The 17,195-nt window shown below is 35.7% G+C and overlaps 1 protein-coding gene across 2 annotated transcripts; it reads right to left on the reverse strand.

The window, feature by feature from the left end:
• On the reverse strand, nucleotides 10,730-16,021 carry LOC107606217 (flocculation protein FLO11). 2 transcript variants are annotated; one of them, XM_016308234.2, is made up of 6 exons: nucleotides 15,664-16,021; nucleotides 15,355-15,550; nucleotides 14,993-15,079; nucleotides 14,295-14,681; nucleotides 12,754-12,916; nucleotides 10,730-11,755 (listed from the first exon to the last, which is right to left on the reverse strand). In XM_016308234.2, exons 1-6 carry the CDS (start codon nucleotides 15,723-15,725, stop codon nucleotides 10,947-10,949), a joined length of 1,704 nt encoding a protein of 567 aa, XP_016163720.1. In that variant the 5' UTR covers nucleotides 15,726-16,021; the 3' UTR covers nucleotides 10,730-10,946. The 2 variants fall into 2 exon arrangements, with proteins under 2 accessions (XP_016163720.1, XP_016163721.1); XM_016308235.2 differs by having other exon boundaries at nucleotides 15,355-15,547; nucleotides 15,664-16,020.

Here is a 17,195-nt window from a genome sequence, read left to right on the forward strand (position 1 = left end):
TGAATATTATTGAATTGCCATTATATATATTTTTCATTTTTATACACAGTAATTTTTAATTTGTAATTTTTTTATAATAATTAGGATGGTAATTTCTTTTACATATGGTAACACTACTCGAATCTGTCGGTATCTACTCTGTCCCTACTTACTCAAAACGGGTAATTACCCATTCCAGTGCATGATAGGGTCTTAGGCAGGGTGGGAGCGAGGTCGGGTTTAGGTAATACCTGGTATATATATAATTTTAATATGTAATATATATAAAATAATTAGTAAAATGATTAATAATATTGTATCATATTTAAATTTTTGTTTTAATCTATGTTATGTATGTGATTATGGTTATATAAATTTTGAAATTTAATTTTATTTGTTGGATTTTAATAATGATAGAGGCAAATAGGAGCGGGTACCCACCGGAGCGAATTAGAGTTCAATTTTTTACTACCTACAAATAAGAGTGAGGTGAATTCTATGCGAGTTATTGTAGAGCGGGACGGAGTCGGGTAGGGAGAAAACCCGTCCCATTGCCACCATTAATTTCTTCAAGATCTGAAAGTTAAATTTAGGGTAATTCACACTAATAAATCATTTCAGCTTCAAAATTACATCAATGTCCTGTTTTGATTTTCGTTACATGCATGTTGAATAATGCTATGTAAATCAAAACAATTGAACTCGATTACACTTCCTCAATGTAAATCGAATCAATTGATGTCGATTTAAGGTGATACATGGTAAATCGACATCAATTGATTCGATTTACATTGAAGAAGTATAAATCGAGTTTAATTATTTTGCGTAAAATTATTTAGGACATGCATGTAACGAAAATTAAAATAGAACATTGGTGTAATTTTGAGGCTGAAATGATTTATTAGTGTGAATTACCCTTAAATTTATGGGTTTAAATCTAAGAATGTTATTAACTGATTACTATTTCGTAAACAATTAATCTCTACATCCAAGTCATTTAATCAACTAAGTCCAATCAAGCAACTTTAACCTAATTCACCTCCATGCGCCAGTACTTCTAACAAACTTTTGACTTAATGCACGAATATATATAGCTGTCTTTTTCATGTGGATTTTGTTTTCTTTTTCGAATGTTCTCAATGTTTTCTGCGTTCTATTCCTTCTCTGTGTTCTCTTCGTTTTCTGCATTCAAGATCAATGTTGTTTTATCTAATTTGAAGTTTTGAATAGGTATTTTATTTTCGAAGACAATGAACGATGCAAGTTCAAACTGTCAATTGAACCAGAGTGAATTGGATTATTATTTTGAATCGAAGCAAGTGGCTGATGTGTGGTTCGAATCTAGTTAATGTAGTTCATTAGTAGTTTATAATTCTGTAGTTGAATAATTTTGTTTTTGTCTGTAAAAATTATTGTTCATGGTTGATGGTTTGAATTTGAATATATTTAGGAGTTCTGAATTTGAATTATTATTTTGATGAATCTGTTTCGTTCTGAGTTTCGATGCATTTGGAATTATAAATTGGTTTATTTTGGAAATATTTTTTTATGTATTTTTAAGTTCAGACTATCAGTTGAACTAAGGCGAATCAGATTATTATTTTGAATCGAATCAAGTGGCTGAAGTTTGGTTCAAATCTAGTTAGTATAGTTCGTTAGTAATTTATGATTCTGTAGTTGCATAATTTTGTTTCTGTTTGTGAAAATTGATGTTCATGGTTGATGGTTTGAATTTGAATGTAATGTAGAAGTTTTGAATCTGAATTATTATTTTGATGAATATGTTTCTTCCCAAATTCGGTGCATTTGAAATTATAAATTGGTTTATTTTGGAAATATTTTCGGTGTATTTTCAGTTTTTGTGTGATGTTCATGAGCAGTTTGTGTCAAAGGTTGGTGTTCATACCTTGGCCCAAAATATAAGTCAGACCCAGTAAAGTTAAAAGGCCCAATCAGAAAGAATGGCCTCATCCATGTATCCGACCTCTTCTAAGAGGTCGGAATAGATTGAAATAGGCAGCTCACACTTAACTAAGTGAGTAACCGCCTCTCAGAATCTATCACCCACTTCCAGAAGAGAGATCCTAACAACCCTAAGATAAAGGGATAGTTATCCACCCTCAGAAGTGGAACTACTTCAATGGTGGTTATTGGCTCATCTCCTATAAATACCCTGATACACTCAGGTACATTTAAGTTACAATACTCTAAACCTGCTTAACTCCTTGCTGACTTAGGCATCGGAGTGTCTTGCAGGTACCACCCCCCACCTATTCAAATGCATTTGTACAACTCGGACGGCAGCTCCCAGACATGGACAAATCGGAGACCACCCTCCTCCAACATTTGGGCCTTTCATTCGAGCCCAATCATCCGGGCGACTTTGCAAAAGGATGCTACCGACTTCGTCAAAAAGTGCCAGCCCTATCAAATACATGCTAACTTCTACGTCGCTCCCCTCGAAGAGCTTATTAGTGTAACCTCTCCATGGCCATTTGCAAAATGGGGATTTGATCTACTCGGACCATTTCTCCAAGCGCCAGGTTAGGTCAAATACCTGATTGTAGGAGTGGATTACTTCACCAAGTGGATAAAAGCAGAGCCACTGGCCACTATAACAGCAAAGAGAAGTCGGAAGTTCCTTTATAGGAATATAATTACACGGTTCGGGGTTCCCCACTCTATCACCACAGATAATGGCACCCAGTTCACAGATTCTACATTTAGGAACTTGGTAGTCATCATGAAGATCAAGCATCAATTCACTTCAGTGGAGCATCCTCAAGCCTATAGCCAGGCCGAAGCTGCCAATAAAGTTATACTAGCAGGATTAAAAAAGAGGCTGCAGGATGCAAATGGAGCTTGGGCTGAAGAGCTCCCTCAAGTACTATAGGCTTATAAAACTACACCTCACTCAACCACCGGTGAAACTCCTTTCCGACTTGCATATGGGGTAGAAGCCATGATCCCAATAGAAATCAATGAGCAGAGTCCAAAGGTAAGATTCTATGATGAGGTTAACAACATCCAAGCCCAAAAAGAAGAGCTCGAACTACTTCCAGAGGTCCGAGAGCAAGCGCAAATAAGACAAGCAACCTTAAAGCAAAGGATGACAACAAGGTATAACCAAAAAGTCATTCGAAGAAGCTTCGCCACAAACGACTTAGTTCTCAATCGGAATGACATCGGGATAAACAAGTCAGGCAAAGGAAAGCTCGCTGCAAATTTGAAGGGACCTCTCAAGATAACTGAAGTCCTGGAAAAAGGTTACTATAAAGTGTCTGACCTGAGCGGAACCGAGCTCCCCAGGTCATGGCATGCTTGCAATATGAAAAAGTATTATAGCTAGAAGCGAACCTCGCTCCCTGATGTACTCTTTTTCTTGATTTTATGGTTTTTTCCCAAAAAGGGTTTTTCCTTAAGGGAGTTTTAACGAGACATCAAAGCAAGGGCTAGAGGCATGAAATTTATTCCCTTAGTATCCAAAGCATCCTTGTAAAGTTACATTTCATTAATAATAATATCTCTCCCTTTATTATTTTCTTTTTTAGAATTTCCATTACCATTACTACGATACGCACTGACTTAAGCTCGAAAAAGCGCAAAAATCTGTTGTCCGACCTATGTGGTCAACAGAATAAAGTGACGAGGTACAAGTCGGTGTAAAGAGGTTGTAAAAAGACGAGCATAACAACTCGGTCATAAAAGGCAAATGACTTACAAGTCGGAAAGCCCCTGAGCAGAGCAAAATGCATCGCAAAAATAACTTAATTTATGAAAACGATTCAATAAGCAAAGCGAAGTTGAACGTATGCGAACAAAGTAATGGAAAGCAAAAAATACAAAAGTCCCTTAGAGGATCGGAGGTAAAGGTGTTCTCATAAAAGCCTTACCAAAATAGAGATTGCTTAGCAAAAAGTTTTCTCAAAAACTTTGCACTGGATTAGAGATCATCTGGCAAAAGCTTTCTCAAAAAGCCTTACACTGAATAATAGCGAAATCATATAACTTAGAGATCATCTGGTAAAAGCTTTCTCAAAAGCTTTGCAAAAGTAAAGCCCAAAACAGTAAAGGTTTTTCAAAAAGCCTCGCAAACTAAAGATAATTCAACAAAAGCTTCATCGCATGAACAAAAAACGGCTACTTTGTTAAAGGTCCTATTAAAAAAGGACCAAAAAACGATAAAGTTGTTGTTAACGATACTATTAAAAATGACCAAGTGTCAGGAACCATCAATAAAAATACATAAAGTGTTCATAAAGAGACCCATAAGTCAGGCCTTAGTAACATTATCATTTTGGACCAAGGAGAGGATTTGGGTCATTGGTAGGAAAGGAGACCGGTACAGCTGCAGGAGTTGGAGGGATTGGCGGGATCTCTTCGGCATCAGAAGTTGGAACCACCTCGGGAGCTGCCGAAGAACTTAGCAAATCGACTTCACGAGGGAGGATTCAATCATATGTTGCCCCGCCGTCTTCAACTCAGAGTCTGTTTCAGGACGAGGAGGAAAAACTATCTCTCCATTGACAACAACCTTGTCAGGATGAAGGGGTGACAGGTCCAAGTCGGGAGCAATAACTCCGACCTGTTATTTCAGCACCCTAAACACCTCTTCAGTGCCCTCAACAATGGAGTCTTCCAAGTCCTGATAACCCTCCCGAAGTTGTTCCACCTCTTTTTTCAAGTCAATATTGGCCGAAAAGACACTGACGTAATTCTGCTCAGCCTTCTCCTTCAAACTCTCAGCCATTGCACAGGAGCCCATTAACTGCTTCTCTCTTTCCCGGGACCGGGAGAGTTCTTCCTTCAACCGAGCATTCTCCTCCTGCAGTCTCTTCTCATCTTCTTGATACATGGCAATTCTCCCCTAGAGATTTTCCAAAGAATGCTGAGTCGTACTCAAAGGAGTCTTCTCCAACTCCTCGAGAAGAGAAGTGCAAACCCTCGCAAGTCCGAATTCTCCCCCGGATCAAGACCTGGAGGTGAGTTCAGATAGAAGCATCATCCATGCCAAAAGAACATTAGGAAATGATGTGCTTCTTACTGAACTTCACCCCAGCCATCAAAGCCGGTGTCGCCCACATTAGAGGCACCAGCTTCCGAGGTCTTGCGCTTCTTGGAAATAGGATCCGAGGAGGGAAGAACGGGAGAAGTAGGCACAAAAGGAGGAGGAGGAGGAGGAGGAGTGGGAAGATTTACCGACTTAGAGGCCATCCCTGCTTCTAACTTGTGAGGAGAAGAAGTAGTCGACGTCCCGCCCTCTTGCGCCTGAGCAGCTCAGATGCGTGCATTCCTTTTTGCCTCCTGCACTTTAAGATAAGCTGTCTTTGACCCACTTTTCATTTTTTCTGAAAGAGAAAATGAGAAACAATTAGCATACAAGTCGGGTGAACAAATCGGAGGAATACGAAAACACCTATAAAATAAAAAAAAGCTACCTAGCTCAGCCCGGACAAAGCTCGGAGATCCAAGAAGAAATCGATTTGGAGCCCGCCCCCAAGCCTCTCGGAAAAACTCAACCACAGCCTCCTCTACCTCTTCCAAGTCTACTAGGTTGTATTTTTCTACGGGGCTGTCTCTACCCAGTACAAGGGGAAGCGGGGTTCATTGTTCTCATTCAAGAAAAAGGGATGATGACCTTCAACAGCTTGGATTTTGAAAAAAAAAATTCTTGAAGTCGTAGAACGACTCGTCAAAAATAGAAAAAACTTTCCAGCCTTGAATAGCTCAAAAGGAAACCCACTGTTGCTTATTTTTAGCACTGGAAAGCTTTGTTAAATGAAAAAGATAGAAAAAGATTTTTAAAGAAATCGAAATCCGAGTTCATGGCTGACGAGTTGATAAATTTTAAGGAAACCCCAGGAATTGAGATGAAGCTGGGAAGGAGCTATCCTACAATGGGACAACACCTTTATCTCAAAATCAGAGAAAGGAAAGGCAACCCCCAAACGGGTAAACAGACAGTTGTACATAAAGAAAAAATGCGAATCAGAATCGTTAATCCTCCCACAACAAACTCGGTCCTCTGGGTCGGGGCCCACTATTTCGTATCTGACTTCGTCGGCATCAGAACTACAAATCCTATGGTGTTTGCGGACTTCGGTTATAAAGACGCTATCTACTATAGGATGTTCAGAAAGGACAGAGGGGTCTACCCATCTCAATAGAACTTCAGAAACTCGGGAAGACATTTTCTTAGAAATAAGAAAAGATATATAAGGGGATATACCTACATCACACAAAGAAAAGAAATCATAAAAAACAAGTTCGAAAAAAAACAGTCCTCTCCAAACAAAGCAGAAAACAGCCAATAGTCACAACAAAAACACAAAGTTTTAAAGTTTCTTACAATGAAGGTACCACAGAGACCTACCCAAATCTCCCTCTCAAGCATACAGTATATTTAACGAACAAAAGAATACTGGAAAAACGAAGAAGGGATATAGGCCAGGAGAAACTAAACTTTCCAAAGAAGTAACGAAGGAGGGAGTCCCAGCAACAGAGAGGCGAACGTTGTGAAGCACCAACAAACGAAAGCCAAAGGGTTTAAACAAGGAAGCGCAAAAGAACAAAGAACGACAGTTTTAGAGAAGGCGAAAGAAAAGAAAGAGAAAAGAGGAAAATGTAAAGATACTAGGGGAATAATTGTAAAATGGCTCACTTATTAAAAGAATACGCCGTTACCAATGTAACTGCTCTCCACATATAATTGCGAAAAGCCAAACAGACGCGACGGTTGATAAGACACGACAATTGATAAATTGAAATCACATCGGTTTTAAAATCTAAATCACGTCAGTTTTCTGACTTGGGAAGAAAATATCGACCTAAGTATCCCCGAGTTCTATCAATACTTGAATCCAACTCATGGTAAAGCGATCGGACTCGAGTAGGGGCACTGTTCATACCCTGACCCAAAATATAAGCCATGCCCAGTAAAGTTAAAAGGCCCAATCAAGAAGAATGGCCTCATCCACGTATCTGACCTCTTCTAAGAGGTCGGAATAGATTGAAATAGGCAGCTCACACTTAACTTAGTGAGTAACCGCCTCCCAGAATCTCTCACCCACTTCTAGAAGAGAGATCCTAACAACCCTAAGATAAAGGGACGGTTATCCACCCTCAGAAGTGGAACTACTTCAACAATGGTTATTGGCTCATCTCCTATAAATACCAGGTACATTTAAGTTCCAATACTCTAAACCTGCTTAACCCCTTGTTGACTTAGGCATCGGAGTGTCTTGCAAGTACCACCCCCACCTATTCAAATGCATTTGTACAACTCGGACGGCAGCTCCCAAACGTGGACAAATCGGAGACCACCCTCCTCCAATATTTGGGCCTTTCATTCGAGCCCAATCATCCGGTTTCAGGTAAACCCTGGAACAGTTGGGATAACTTTTAACACGTTTGAAGAGGTTAAAAAATTCCACAAAAATTATTCTAAATTTGCTGGTTTTTTATGAAAATTCGGAACACAAATAAAAAAATGAAATTAAGAACCAATTAATTACATGTAACAAAGAGAAAAAATGAAAACCGAATATATATCCAACTCAGAAGACAAATCCCTCAACTGGATTAAATTATTCTGCAAGAATTTATATACATATATTGAAGAACGTTGCTAATATATGATTTACTTTTTGCAGTTGAACCTTTTAGATGGTGGATCAGTGATGCAGTCAAATTCTAACCATTATCATGGACATATTATGAATTATCAGTTTAGATATTCAAGAGAATAAGATAGACTTTTTAGTATTTATATAAAGGCATTTCAGTGTTTTATAACACAGTTTCAATGTAATTTATGTAATTTTTTTTATGAAAATGAGGTCTACTTTTTATATTTTCTTATTTTGTTCTATTTTACCATGTTACTATTTGTTTTTAAATTAGTTTTTTTCAATTTTTTAAGAGATTTGTTTATTGAAATAAACAGTACACATATAATTCAAAAGTTAAGCAATGTAGAGATTCAACCTACACAATTTTTATATCTCCTGATGAAAATTTATAGAAAAAATTATAAGCATTCTCGGTGTTTATTTAAATAGTTTTGGTACATTTGGTGTAGCAATTTGGTGTATTACAGACATTATTCTTCTTTTTCTGTATTTTTTTTAACTTGGATTCATTCAAATTAATAGGATTTCAATATAGTATAGACAGGTTCATAGAAGTTTAAATTTGCAAAGAAATTTTATGAAAAGTTTGGATTGAATATTTAAAAAGATACAAAGTATGTGTTTATTTTAATTATACATTGCATAGACAATTCAGTAGACAATCAGTATAAAAATTCTTAACAATTTACAATATTCAAACTATCTACTATCAATATCTCCTGATAAAAATTTACAGTAAGGACTTAATAATGCAGCAGCTGGCTTGGAGAGTCTGATGGCTTCAGATTCTTGAATGACTTTATCTCTCAGTTGATTTATTTCCTCAAAGAGAATGAGTGAAGCATAATCGACTCTGAAGTGTTCAACTACAGTTTAAAGAAATTTATTTATTATACTCTGTTAATTTAGTAATAGAGAGTTATCTATTTTTAACGATAATTACCTGTTTCCAATTCTTTCATGCATATTTTTTCTTTTTGATATTTTTTCAGATCAGTTATTTCCAGCCATTTCATCACATATATTGCACAATCCCAGCTAAAGACAAAAATGAAATAACACATTAAACTAGGACAGTAACAGAAAATACAGTCTATTAGGTTAATAGGTAACAACAACATCAAGTGCACCTCAATTCACATGAAATACAAACAACATGAAATATACTGAAATACAAATCAAATATACCGCTATTATTTCTTGATTGTATCACACAACATCAGTTCAAAAAGACAAGCAACTTAACCAAACATACACAAAATGACACCAGAAGCACTACAACAAAATTCTATGTGCTAGTTACAACAAATCCATGAACAAGATCCCTAAAAAAGGGACAAAAACACATGCAAATTACTCAAACATGTACAAAATAACATCAAAAATACTACAATAACATTCTGTTGTCTAGTTACAATAAAAGGAGGATAACAACATCAAGTGCACCTCAATTCATACAAAATACACCGAAATACAAACTAAATATACCGCCATTATTTCTTGATTGCATCACACAATGTCAGTTAAAAAAGAATGCAACTCAATCAAATATGCACAAAACGACACCAAAAACACTACAACAAATTTCTATGGGCTAGTTACAACAAATTCATGAACAAAATTCCTCAGAAATGAAAAAAAACATGCAAATCACTCAAATATGCACAAAATAACATCAGAAGCAGCACAACAATATTCTATTGCCTAGTTACAACAAAAAGAGAACACAATACCAAGTACCCCTCAATTTAGACAAAATACACCGAAATACAAACTAAATACACTGCTATTATTTCTTGATTGCATCACACAATGTCAGTTCAAAAAGACATGCAACTCAATCAAACATGCACAAAACGACACCAAAAGCACTACAACAAATTTCGATGGGCTAGTTACAACAAATTCATGAACAAAATTTCTCAAAAAAAAAATGCAAATCACTCAAACATGCACAAAATATCATCAGAAGCACTACAACAACATTTTGTTGCCTAATTACAACAAAAACAGGACAACACCAAGTGCACATCAATTCAGACAAAATACACCGAAAATTGTTACTGATTACTACATACGAACTCAGTTCAAAACATGCAAACACTCAAACATGCATAAAAACATATTCAAATCCTTCAAACACGTGCTGATATAGGTTAAACTATACCAGAAACACTACGTAATATTTTTACACCGACCTAACAATGTTATCACCAAATGAACAATATAATGAGAACAATAATATCTACTTTAATGAAAAAACACAAAATGAATCTACTAAATAAACAGAAATATGACCATCTAGTGTTTCGCGATCAAAAATGCGAAAGAGAAAAGTGAAAAAACTGGACGATTAGTGAACAGTACATTCAATAATCTTTCGTCTTCTATTTCTGTGTTTTTTTTTTTTTTTTTTTTTTTTTTTTTTTTTTTTTTTTTTTTTTTTTTTTTTTTTTTTTTTTTTTTTTTTTTTTTTTTTTTTTTTTTGCGAAAATTTGAAACATGGCTTTGAGATTTTCTTGAGTTTTCGCAAAGATTTTGAGCGTCATTTGAAATTTGATCATTTCAATTTTGATCGAGGGAGAAGAAGCGTTTCTCATATTAACGTTCGCGCTAGTGAATAGTTACAAGAATGCATGTTTACACGCTCTCTAATTTAAAGTTAATTTTTGTTGAGTTTGAACCAATTTAATTGGATTTATTTACCAAAAAAACTTGTATATGTAGTATAACTGTTTCCTAAAATCTGTTTGCTTAGCATTGCAGGAAAACTTTATGAATTTCGAGGTTCCAAAAATGAATCAAGAACGCATTTCGTTTATAGAATACTTCTACCATGATAATAATCTTGTTCGATATAATCTTACGAATACAAAATTTATGCGTATCAAATTTTCCTCCTTTGTGAGTCGATGGATGTTGGTGGTGGTGTGGTGGAACATGCATTGTAGCTTGGCAATGGAAATAAAACAAAATAATCAGATAGAAATTTTCTGTTAAAAGTAACTAAAATTTATGTTCTAATGTTTTCAGTTTCTGATATTCTAACGTTTTAGCCCTTTTTTTTTTAACAATCATTTATTCTCTCTAACTTTTTTCTACCACTTTCTCTTATTAAATAACAAAGGAGAAATTAAAATATATTTACCATCAAACAAGACTTATGGATATTACAAGATTTTGCTGTAGGTGATTAGGTGATCTTCCACAAATTCCTAAGGCTGACTTCGACCTTAAAAAGTTAGAGCTCAGCATACTATAGAACAGCAACAAGAAGAAGAAAGAAAACCTATTCTTTGCACAAGCTAAATCAGTCAACCACCGAACCAACTGTTGCTAGTTCTGCAAATTTTCTTGCTTCTCATCCATCTTTTGATCCTGAGATCTTCCATTAATTGAAATTTTGCTCTTTTCTTTATCTAAATCATGGCTCCCCTTGTTTCCATCATCTTCAGACTTGACTTGATTTTTTGGCACTGCTTTATCTTCTGCTACTTCCTCCTTTCTTGTACTTCCCACAAGAGAAGTAACCCTCTCTTTAACGGGAATATTCATGCTCTTGTCTTGAGTTGATTTCTCATCATTTTGAACCATCTCTTTTGGTGCCGGGCTAGGCTTTGAATTTCGCAATTCATCTGTAGTATTAACTTCTTGCTTTATTGGAACTTTGTTAACCACAGGGGTAACGGGTTTGTCCTTCTCAGGCAATACAGGCACCGTAGAAGAGGCGGCTTTAACGGTACTAGAGCACGATGACGGAGATGTGATAGGAGCAGTTGACTGGGAGGGTGCAGGTGCAGACTGAGATGGAATGCGTACAGACTGAGGGGGAACATGTGCAACACTTGAACTAGTGCGAGCTTGTACCTCCGATTCGGAAGACATACCAGCAGAAGTGGATGGTTTTGCCAATGAAATACTTGTTCCAGGCACAGCATTTCTTGCTTGTGCAACCTTTATTTGTGATGCAATGTTTGACTGAGAAACAACTCTGGCACCAACAGCAACTGCAGTAGCTTTCAATGCAGGATTTGGAGTTGGATTACCTCTGAGCATTGATTGCTGATGTGGTGGTAAACTACTTTGTATTGTTGTTGCTGTAGCGTTATGCTGCACTTGAGTTTTACTTGTTAAGGATGTCTTAGCTGCAATCATAAAAAACAGAAGTTATTCAAGTAACACATTACTCAGAAGAATTACGCCGATATTATTCACCCCATGAGAAATGCAATTCTATAAGTTAATAACATGGAAAAAGAAAATTAAATTATAAATAAATAAATATAGCAACTTAAAAGATACAATTTGTAACCTGTACTCTGTAGTGGACACATAATTTGTTAGTAGTGATATCAGCACAGCTGCTAAAGTAGTTTGAAATTAGTATTTAATACCGATTATTAGGGCAAAACACATGACACGGATTAATTCCACCTTAAGAGAACAAGACAATTTGTTCCTGCTTAAGGGAGCCCTAAGTAAGAAGAGAATTTAAAAAAGCAGGACACCTCTATCCAAGAATTTTGCTAATTTTGCAGCAGTTGCTTACAACCAAAGAACATAGGAGCACAACAACTTGAGCTATTTAGCTATTCTGCTCATGCCAAAAACGAAAGTTAAACCTATATGATAGCAATGCCAATTTTCTCATTCAAAGTAGACCGCATTTGCAATTTCATATTAGATAGATTCCATAGATATACTAGATGACATGAGTTTAAACAATCTAAAACATACATAATTTAGAGGAAAAGAAACGATAAATCAATACATTCATTTAGTTAACAGTTTTTAGGAGAAAAAATCAGCATTGGTAAATCATATGGGCATCATGCCACAAGCAGTTGAAAGAAGCACAAGCCCAAACCACACTGCAAAACAAGGTACTACACCTTTCCACTATCATGATTGCTTTTCGAGGAAAGCTCGATGACAAACATCCATTTCTCAGAAACGGCACTAAATAAATCCACAATCATTGACATCATTGAGAATCATGAAACTGATGCTCATTAGGACTTAAAGACAAGGGGTGCAAAGACAAAAAGGATAAAAATTAAGAAACAAATAATAGAAAGTTGTTCAGCATGATTACCAATTACCATTTTCCTATATTTCAAAGTTAAGCCTTAAAGAGAATCACCTTGATCAGCAGTTCCAGGAGCAGTTAACTTCTTGAATGGCATATCAAGGGCTAAAGATAATGAATGACGAGTTGCCAGTTGTTCGGCAGTAGTATAAGTTGTGCTGGTCACGATGGTTCCCGAATTGGCAGTTCCATCTTTCTTTCTTAAAATGCTCCACCTCTGCAACATTCAGGGAACGAATGACAATACGTAGCACAAGTGGACAACAATTAGTCAATACAGGTAAAATGCGTTACGATCACATTAAATATTCACAAAGACAATCGGCACAGGAAAATCTATTCAATATAATATTTTTTTCTGGATCTAAAACAAAGATTCATTACACTTATTATACTTGTCCAACTATAAATAGTTGTATATGTAACTCCGTTGCCGGGATTTGAACCCGGGAAAACTGGGTTATACCCAGACATCCTGACCTGACTAGATGACAACGGATTAAACATTCAGTGCCATCAGTCACTGTATTCCAATCAAACACATCATCCACAACAAGACAAGCACTATGTGTGTGCAACAATTCACGTTCTCTTTCGTATAAGCAATCCTCCATTTATACATAAAACATTATTAGTTTCAACATGCATGACACTACTTGCTGCAGAAATAATCTAAAGAACCCACTCCCAATAATAGAGCTGGCCAATATATATTTGCTGCTAAATCAGGAAATCATACTTTAGTAAAATGTAAAACATTTTTTGAATAAAAACCAAGTGGTCAATTTGTCAATAGCCAAGGAATAAGATCAGCTTGCAAAATTTACCTTAAATAATTCCTAAAGCAAGTTTCTAGCTTATTAAGCAATGCTGTTACATATAAAAAAAAAGAATTTTTGATAATGTTCATAATTAGAGTATTGAATGCTTAGAAGTAGCAACCTACAAGAGAGTAGCTCTTAATTAACTAACAACAAGGAACATGCACAGGACTTAAACCTCGGGGATCACAGAATAATTTTAACTTCAAGTTTTGAATTTCGAGAAACTGGCTGGCTATGCCATCCAAATATAATAAAGAACATACAAACAATTATTCCTGGTGATATGTGAGGTCAAAGACAAATTATTGAGTGAACGACGAAGAATTCCGGGATCAAAAAGGGATTAAAAACTAAATTCCACCATTTGCGAAATTTGCTAAGCAGGCTGTTCCATGACAACCAAGCAACAATACCATTACCCAAAGTAGAAAACAAAACAATAACAAACGAGGGGGAAAATGGTTCTGAAAAGTTGGAGAACATGGTTTTGGATGACATAACCCCTGGTGACTTCTTTTATCTTTCTTTTAACGTTATCTTTACCACCCTGATGGACAAATTGACAATTTGCAACGCTATTGACTACAGGGGCTAATGCTGAACAAGTTGCCATTCATGGATCAATGATATAGTCCCATGCATAATCATAAGAAAATAATCTCTCCCCCACTAATGAATTTCCTTTTCTTATCAAAAAAATAAAAACTAAAAAAAACGATAGGAGTTGATAAAGGTCCCATAAATCATAAATATTGAGGGTTGAAAAACCACCTGAGCCAATTGAGTAGGACTTCTCTTAATAGGAAAGTTATCTCCTTTGGCCATGTTAGCCCAATTTCCTTCACCAAATCTCTGAACAGCTGCTCGTAACTGGATGTCCTCTTCCTCTGACCATGCTTTTCTCTTCCTTTTGGAAGCCATGTTGCCACCACCTAATCCCTTGGTCTCAACACCATCTGTTGATGGTGCAGTTGGCAGTGTTTGTCTCTGAACAGTAACCGGAAAAATAACATTCATCCCTTGCATCAATTTAGATGATTGTGAACTTCCACTAGGAGTTCCAGATCCACGGCAAACCGGAACAGTTATAGTCAATGGAGCCTCAATCGTTGAGCTACTAGGGGTTGATTCACTCAGCGTACGAGAAGCAATCATTACCTAATTGGTAAACAATTCGTGGAAACACACAGGTTATATTTAAAGAAATAGTAAATGGAACTTTTATAAGACTCGAGGTAAAATATAAGACAAAATTTGGATGGATATTAGCTGTTTGTTTCATTTAAAGATAAATCAAATTGTATTTCTGTACCAATGAGTATCCATGAGTTCCAAACATGTAACAATACCAAGTTCCTAGTACAGGTACATCATTCATCTAGGTGTACCCATGTGCTGGAGCAAAATCATAGGACACTTGGATGGATAGAATTTAACAACTGGGGGTGGTAAAGAGCCAGCATATTCACCTTCATACATGCTGCAGCCTCTGACACAGCTTCAGCACTTACTGGAGGCGATACTTCCAGCTCGCACTCTAGGTCACTATCATCATCCTGTAAGTAACAGAGGTAGTCAACTAACCCATTGCTAGTAACAACATATCAATGAGAAACTGAAGGCCTGAACTAGCATGATGTGCACAAGCATTGACAAGTTTTTATTTCCTGCAAGTGGTAACTATAGATTCATGTCCCTGACAAATTCAACTATAACCACTGCCATAGTTACAGCTTGATCCCTGTTAGTGAATGTACTTAATTATTTCATCTTATGACCCCAAGAAATTTTTTTCTTTTTATAATTAAATAATATAACTAAAATCACAAACCAGAGGTTGAGCACCATCTTCAAGATTTTCAGCAAGGGCATGACGGTAGGCCAAGTGGCGCCACACCATCTGATACTCTCTGGCGGTGGAAATGCCAGTTGATGTATTCTTCACCAACTCATTCCAATCGATCTTCGCGTGAGGATAGTGCGCAAGTTCCTGAAGCAAAGTTAACACCGTCGTTGCATCATACCTGCTAGATAAAAACAGATGAAGAAAATCCGCAATCATGCTCAAACTTCACCGCAAAAATCACTAAAATAACAACATAAAATAAAATAATCAAAATAAAGAAATAAATAATAATACCTTTCTAGGAGCTTTGCTGAGTCTTGTTCCGTGAAAGGTACCTTCCTGGACTTCTCCGGCATTGAAATGTGCGGGAAGAAGATGAACCCTAAAACCCTATTACTGTGAAACAGAAACAGAAAAAAGAAGAAGAAAAAAGAGGAGAGAGTAGTGGTGTGGTGAGGGAAGAACCGCAGAGAGAGGTTGCAGAAGGAAGCGAAGGGAGGGAGAGTGTGTCAGAGTGAGACCGTTGAGGAGGTGGAGCTCACGCGCCCCTATTGTTCGGGTTTATATATAAATTGCGAACAGCGGAATTCAGAGTGTGCCAGCTGGCACTTTTTGGTAGCAAGCTATGAAGCATGCGATTGCGATTGCGATTGCACTGCTTGGGAAACGGGGATAAATTAAACAGAAACCATGATTATTGTTGATTACCATTATACCCCTTTTCAAGCTGAGTGAATATATTATGTGTCAGATTTTTTTTTACGTATTTAAATTTAAATTTGAGTAAAGTATTGTTTTTGTCTCCAACGTTTGGGTAAGTCATATTTGTGTTTCTAACGTTTAAATCGTCTTATTTGTATCTTTAATATTTATAAAAGTGATTCAATATTATCCTACTATCAATTATACTAATAAATCAGATTATATTTTTCAATTATTTTCACTTTGATATATTCATTCTCAATTAGGTCTCACTTGGATGTGTTCGATTTTAATATTATACCCACTATTTGTGTTTGAATTATGTAAATATTGTAGGAATTAGTTTCAATATTTAGGATAAGCTATTTTTTGGAGTAGATCATCGATTCTATCCCAGACATTTGTATTCTAACTTCAAGAAGAGATTTTTAAAACTCAAACTAAAGCGTTCATGATGTATAATTGACGGCAGAATAACATTGAATCACTTTTATAAACGTTAGGATACAAATAAGACGATTTAAACGTTAGGGACACAAATAAGATTTACTCCAAACGTTGGAGATAAAAATGATAATTTACTCTTTAAATTTTAATATTAATGCATTATAAAAAAGATTAACTATTCTTTGTGTTGTCGTCCTAAGTCATCATTTAAAAGAATGAACAAAAATATTTTATACTGTAGGTATATTAAATTTAAACTCTCTAAATTTAAATTATCCTATAAATTTATTTTGTATTATAAACCAATCATTTAAAAGCTTAAATGAATTCTTAAAATGTTTATGAAATAATTGACTGCAATAATAGTTAGTGTATTAGACGATGGTATAATTGTTTTTTTTTTTTCAACAATATTAGTGATGTATTAAAAATTTTCTATATATGTTCACTTATTCATAGATTTCATCACTCATAGTTGACTGAAAAAAATAAATAAATAATTGATATGAATGGAGTTAAGTAATCACAATTATAAAAAGAAAAAAAAAACAGATTCAAACCGGAAAACAACCAAGAGAGAGAAATAAGAATTAAACACACCATTTCGAACTTAAATTAAAACTAATTTATTGCTTTATTTATGTAATATAAGCGTATACTTATCGAAAATGGAAGAA

Source organism: Arachis ipaensis, chromosome B07 (genome assembly GCF_000816755.2).
Source record: "Arachis ipaensis cultivar K30076 chromosome B07, Araip1.1, whole genome shotgun sequence".
Classification (NCBI taxonomy): domain Eukaryota; kingdom Viridiplantae; phylum Streptophyta; class Magnoliopsida; order Fabales; family Fabaceae; genus Arachis; species Arachis ipaensis.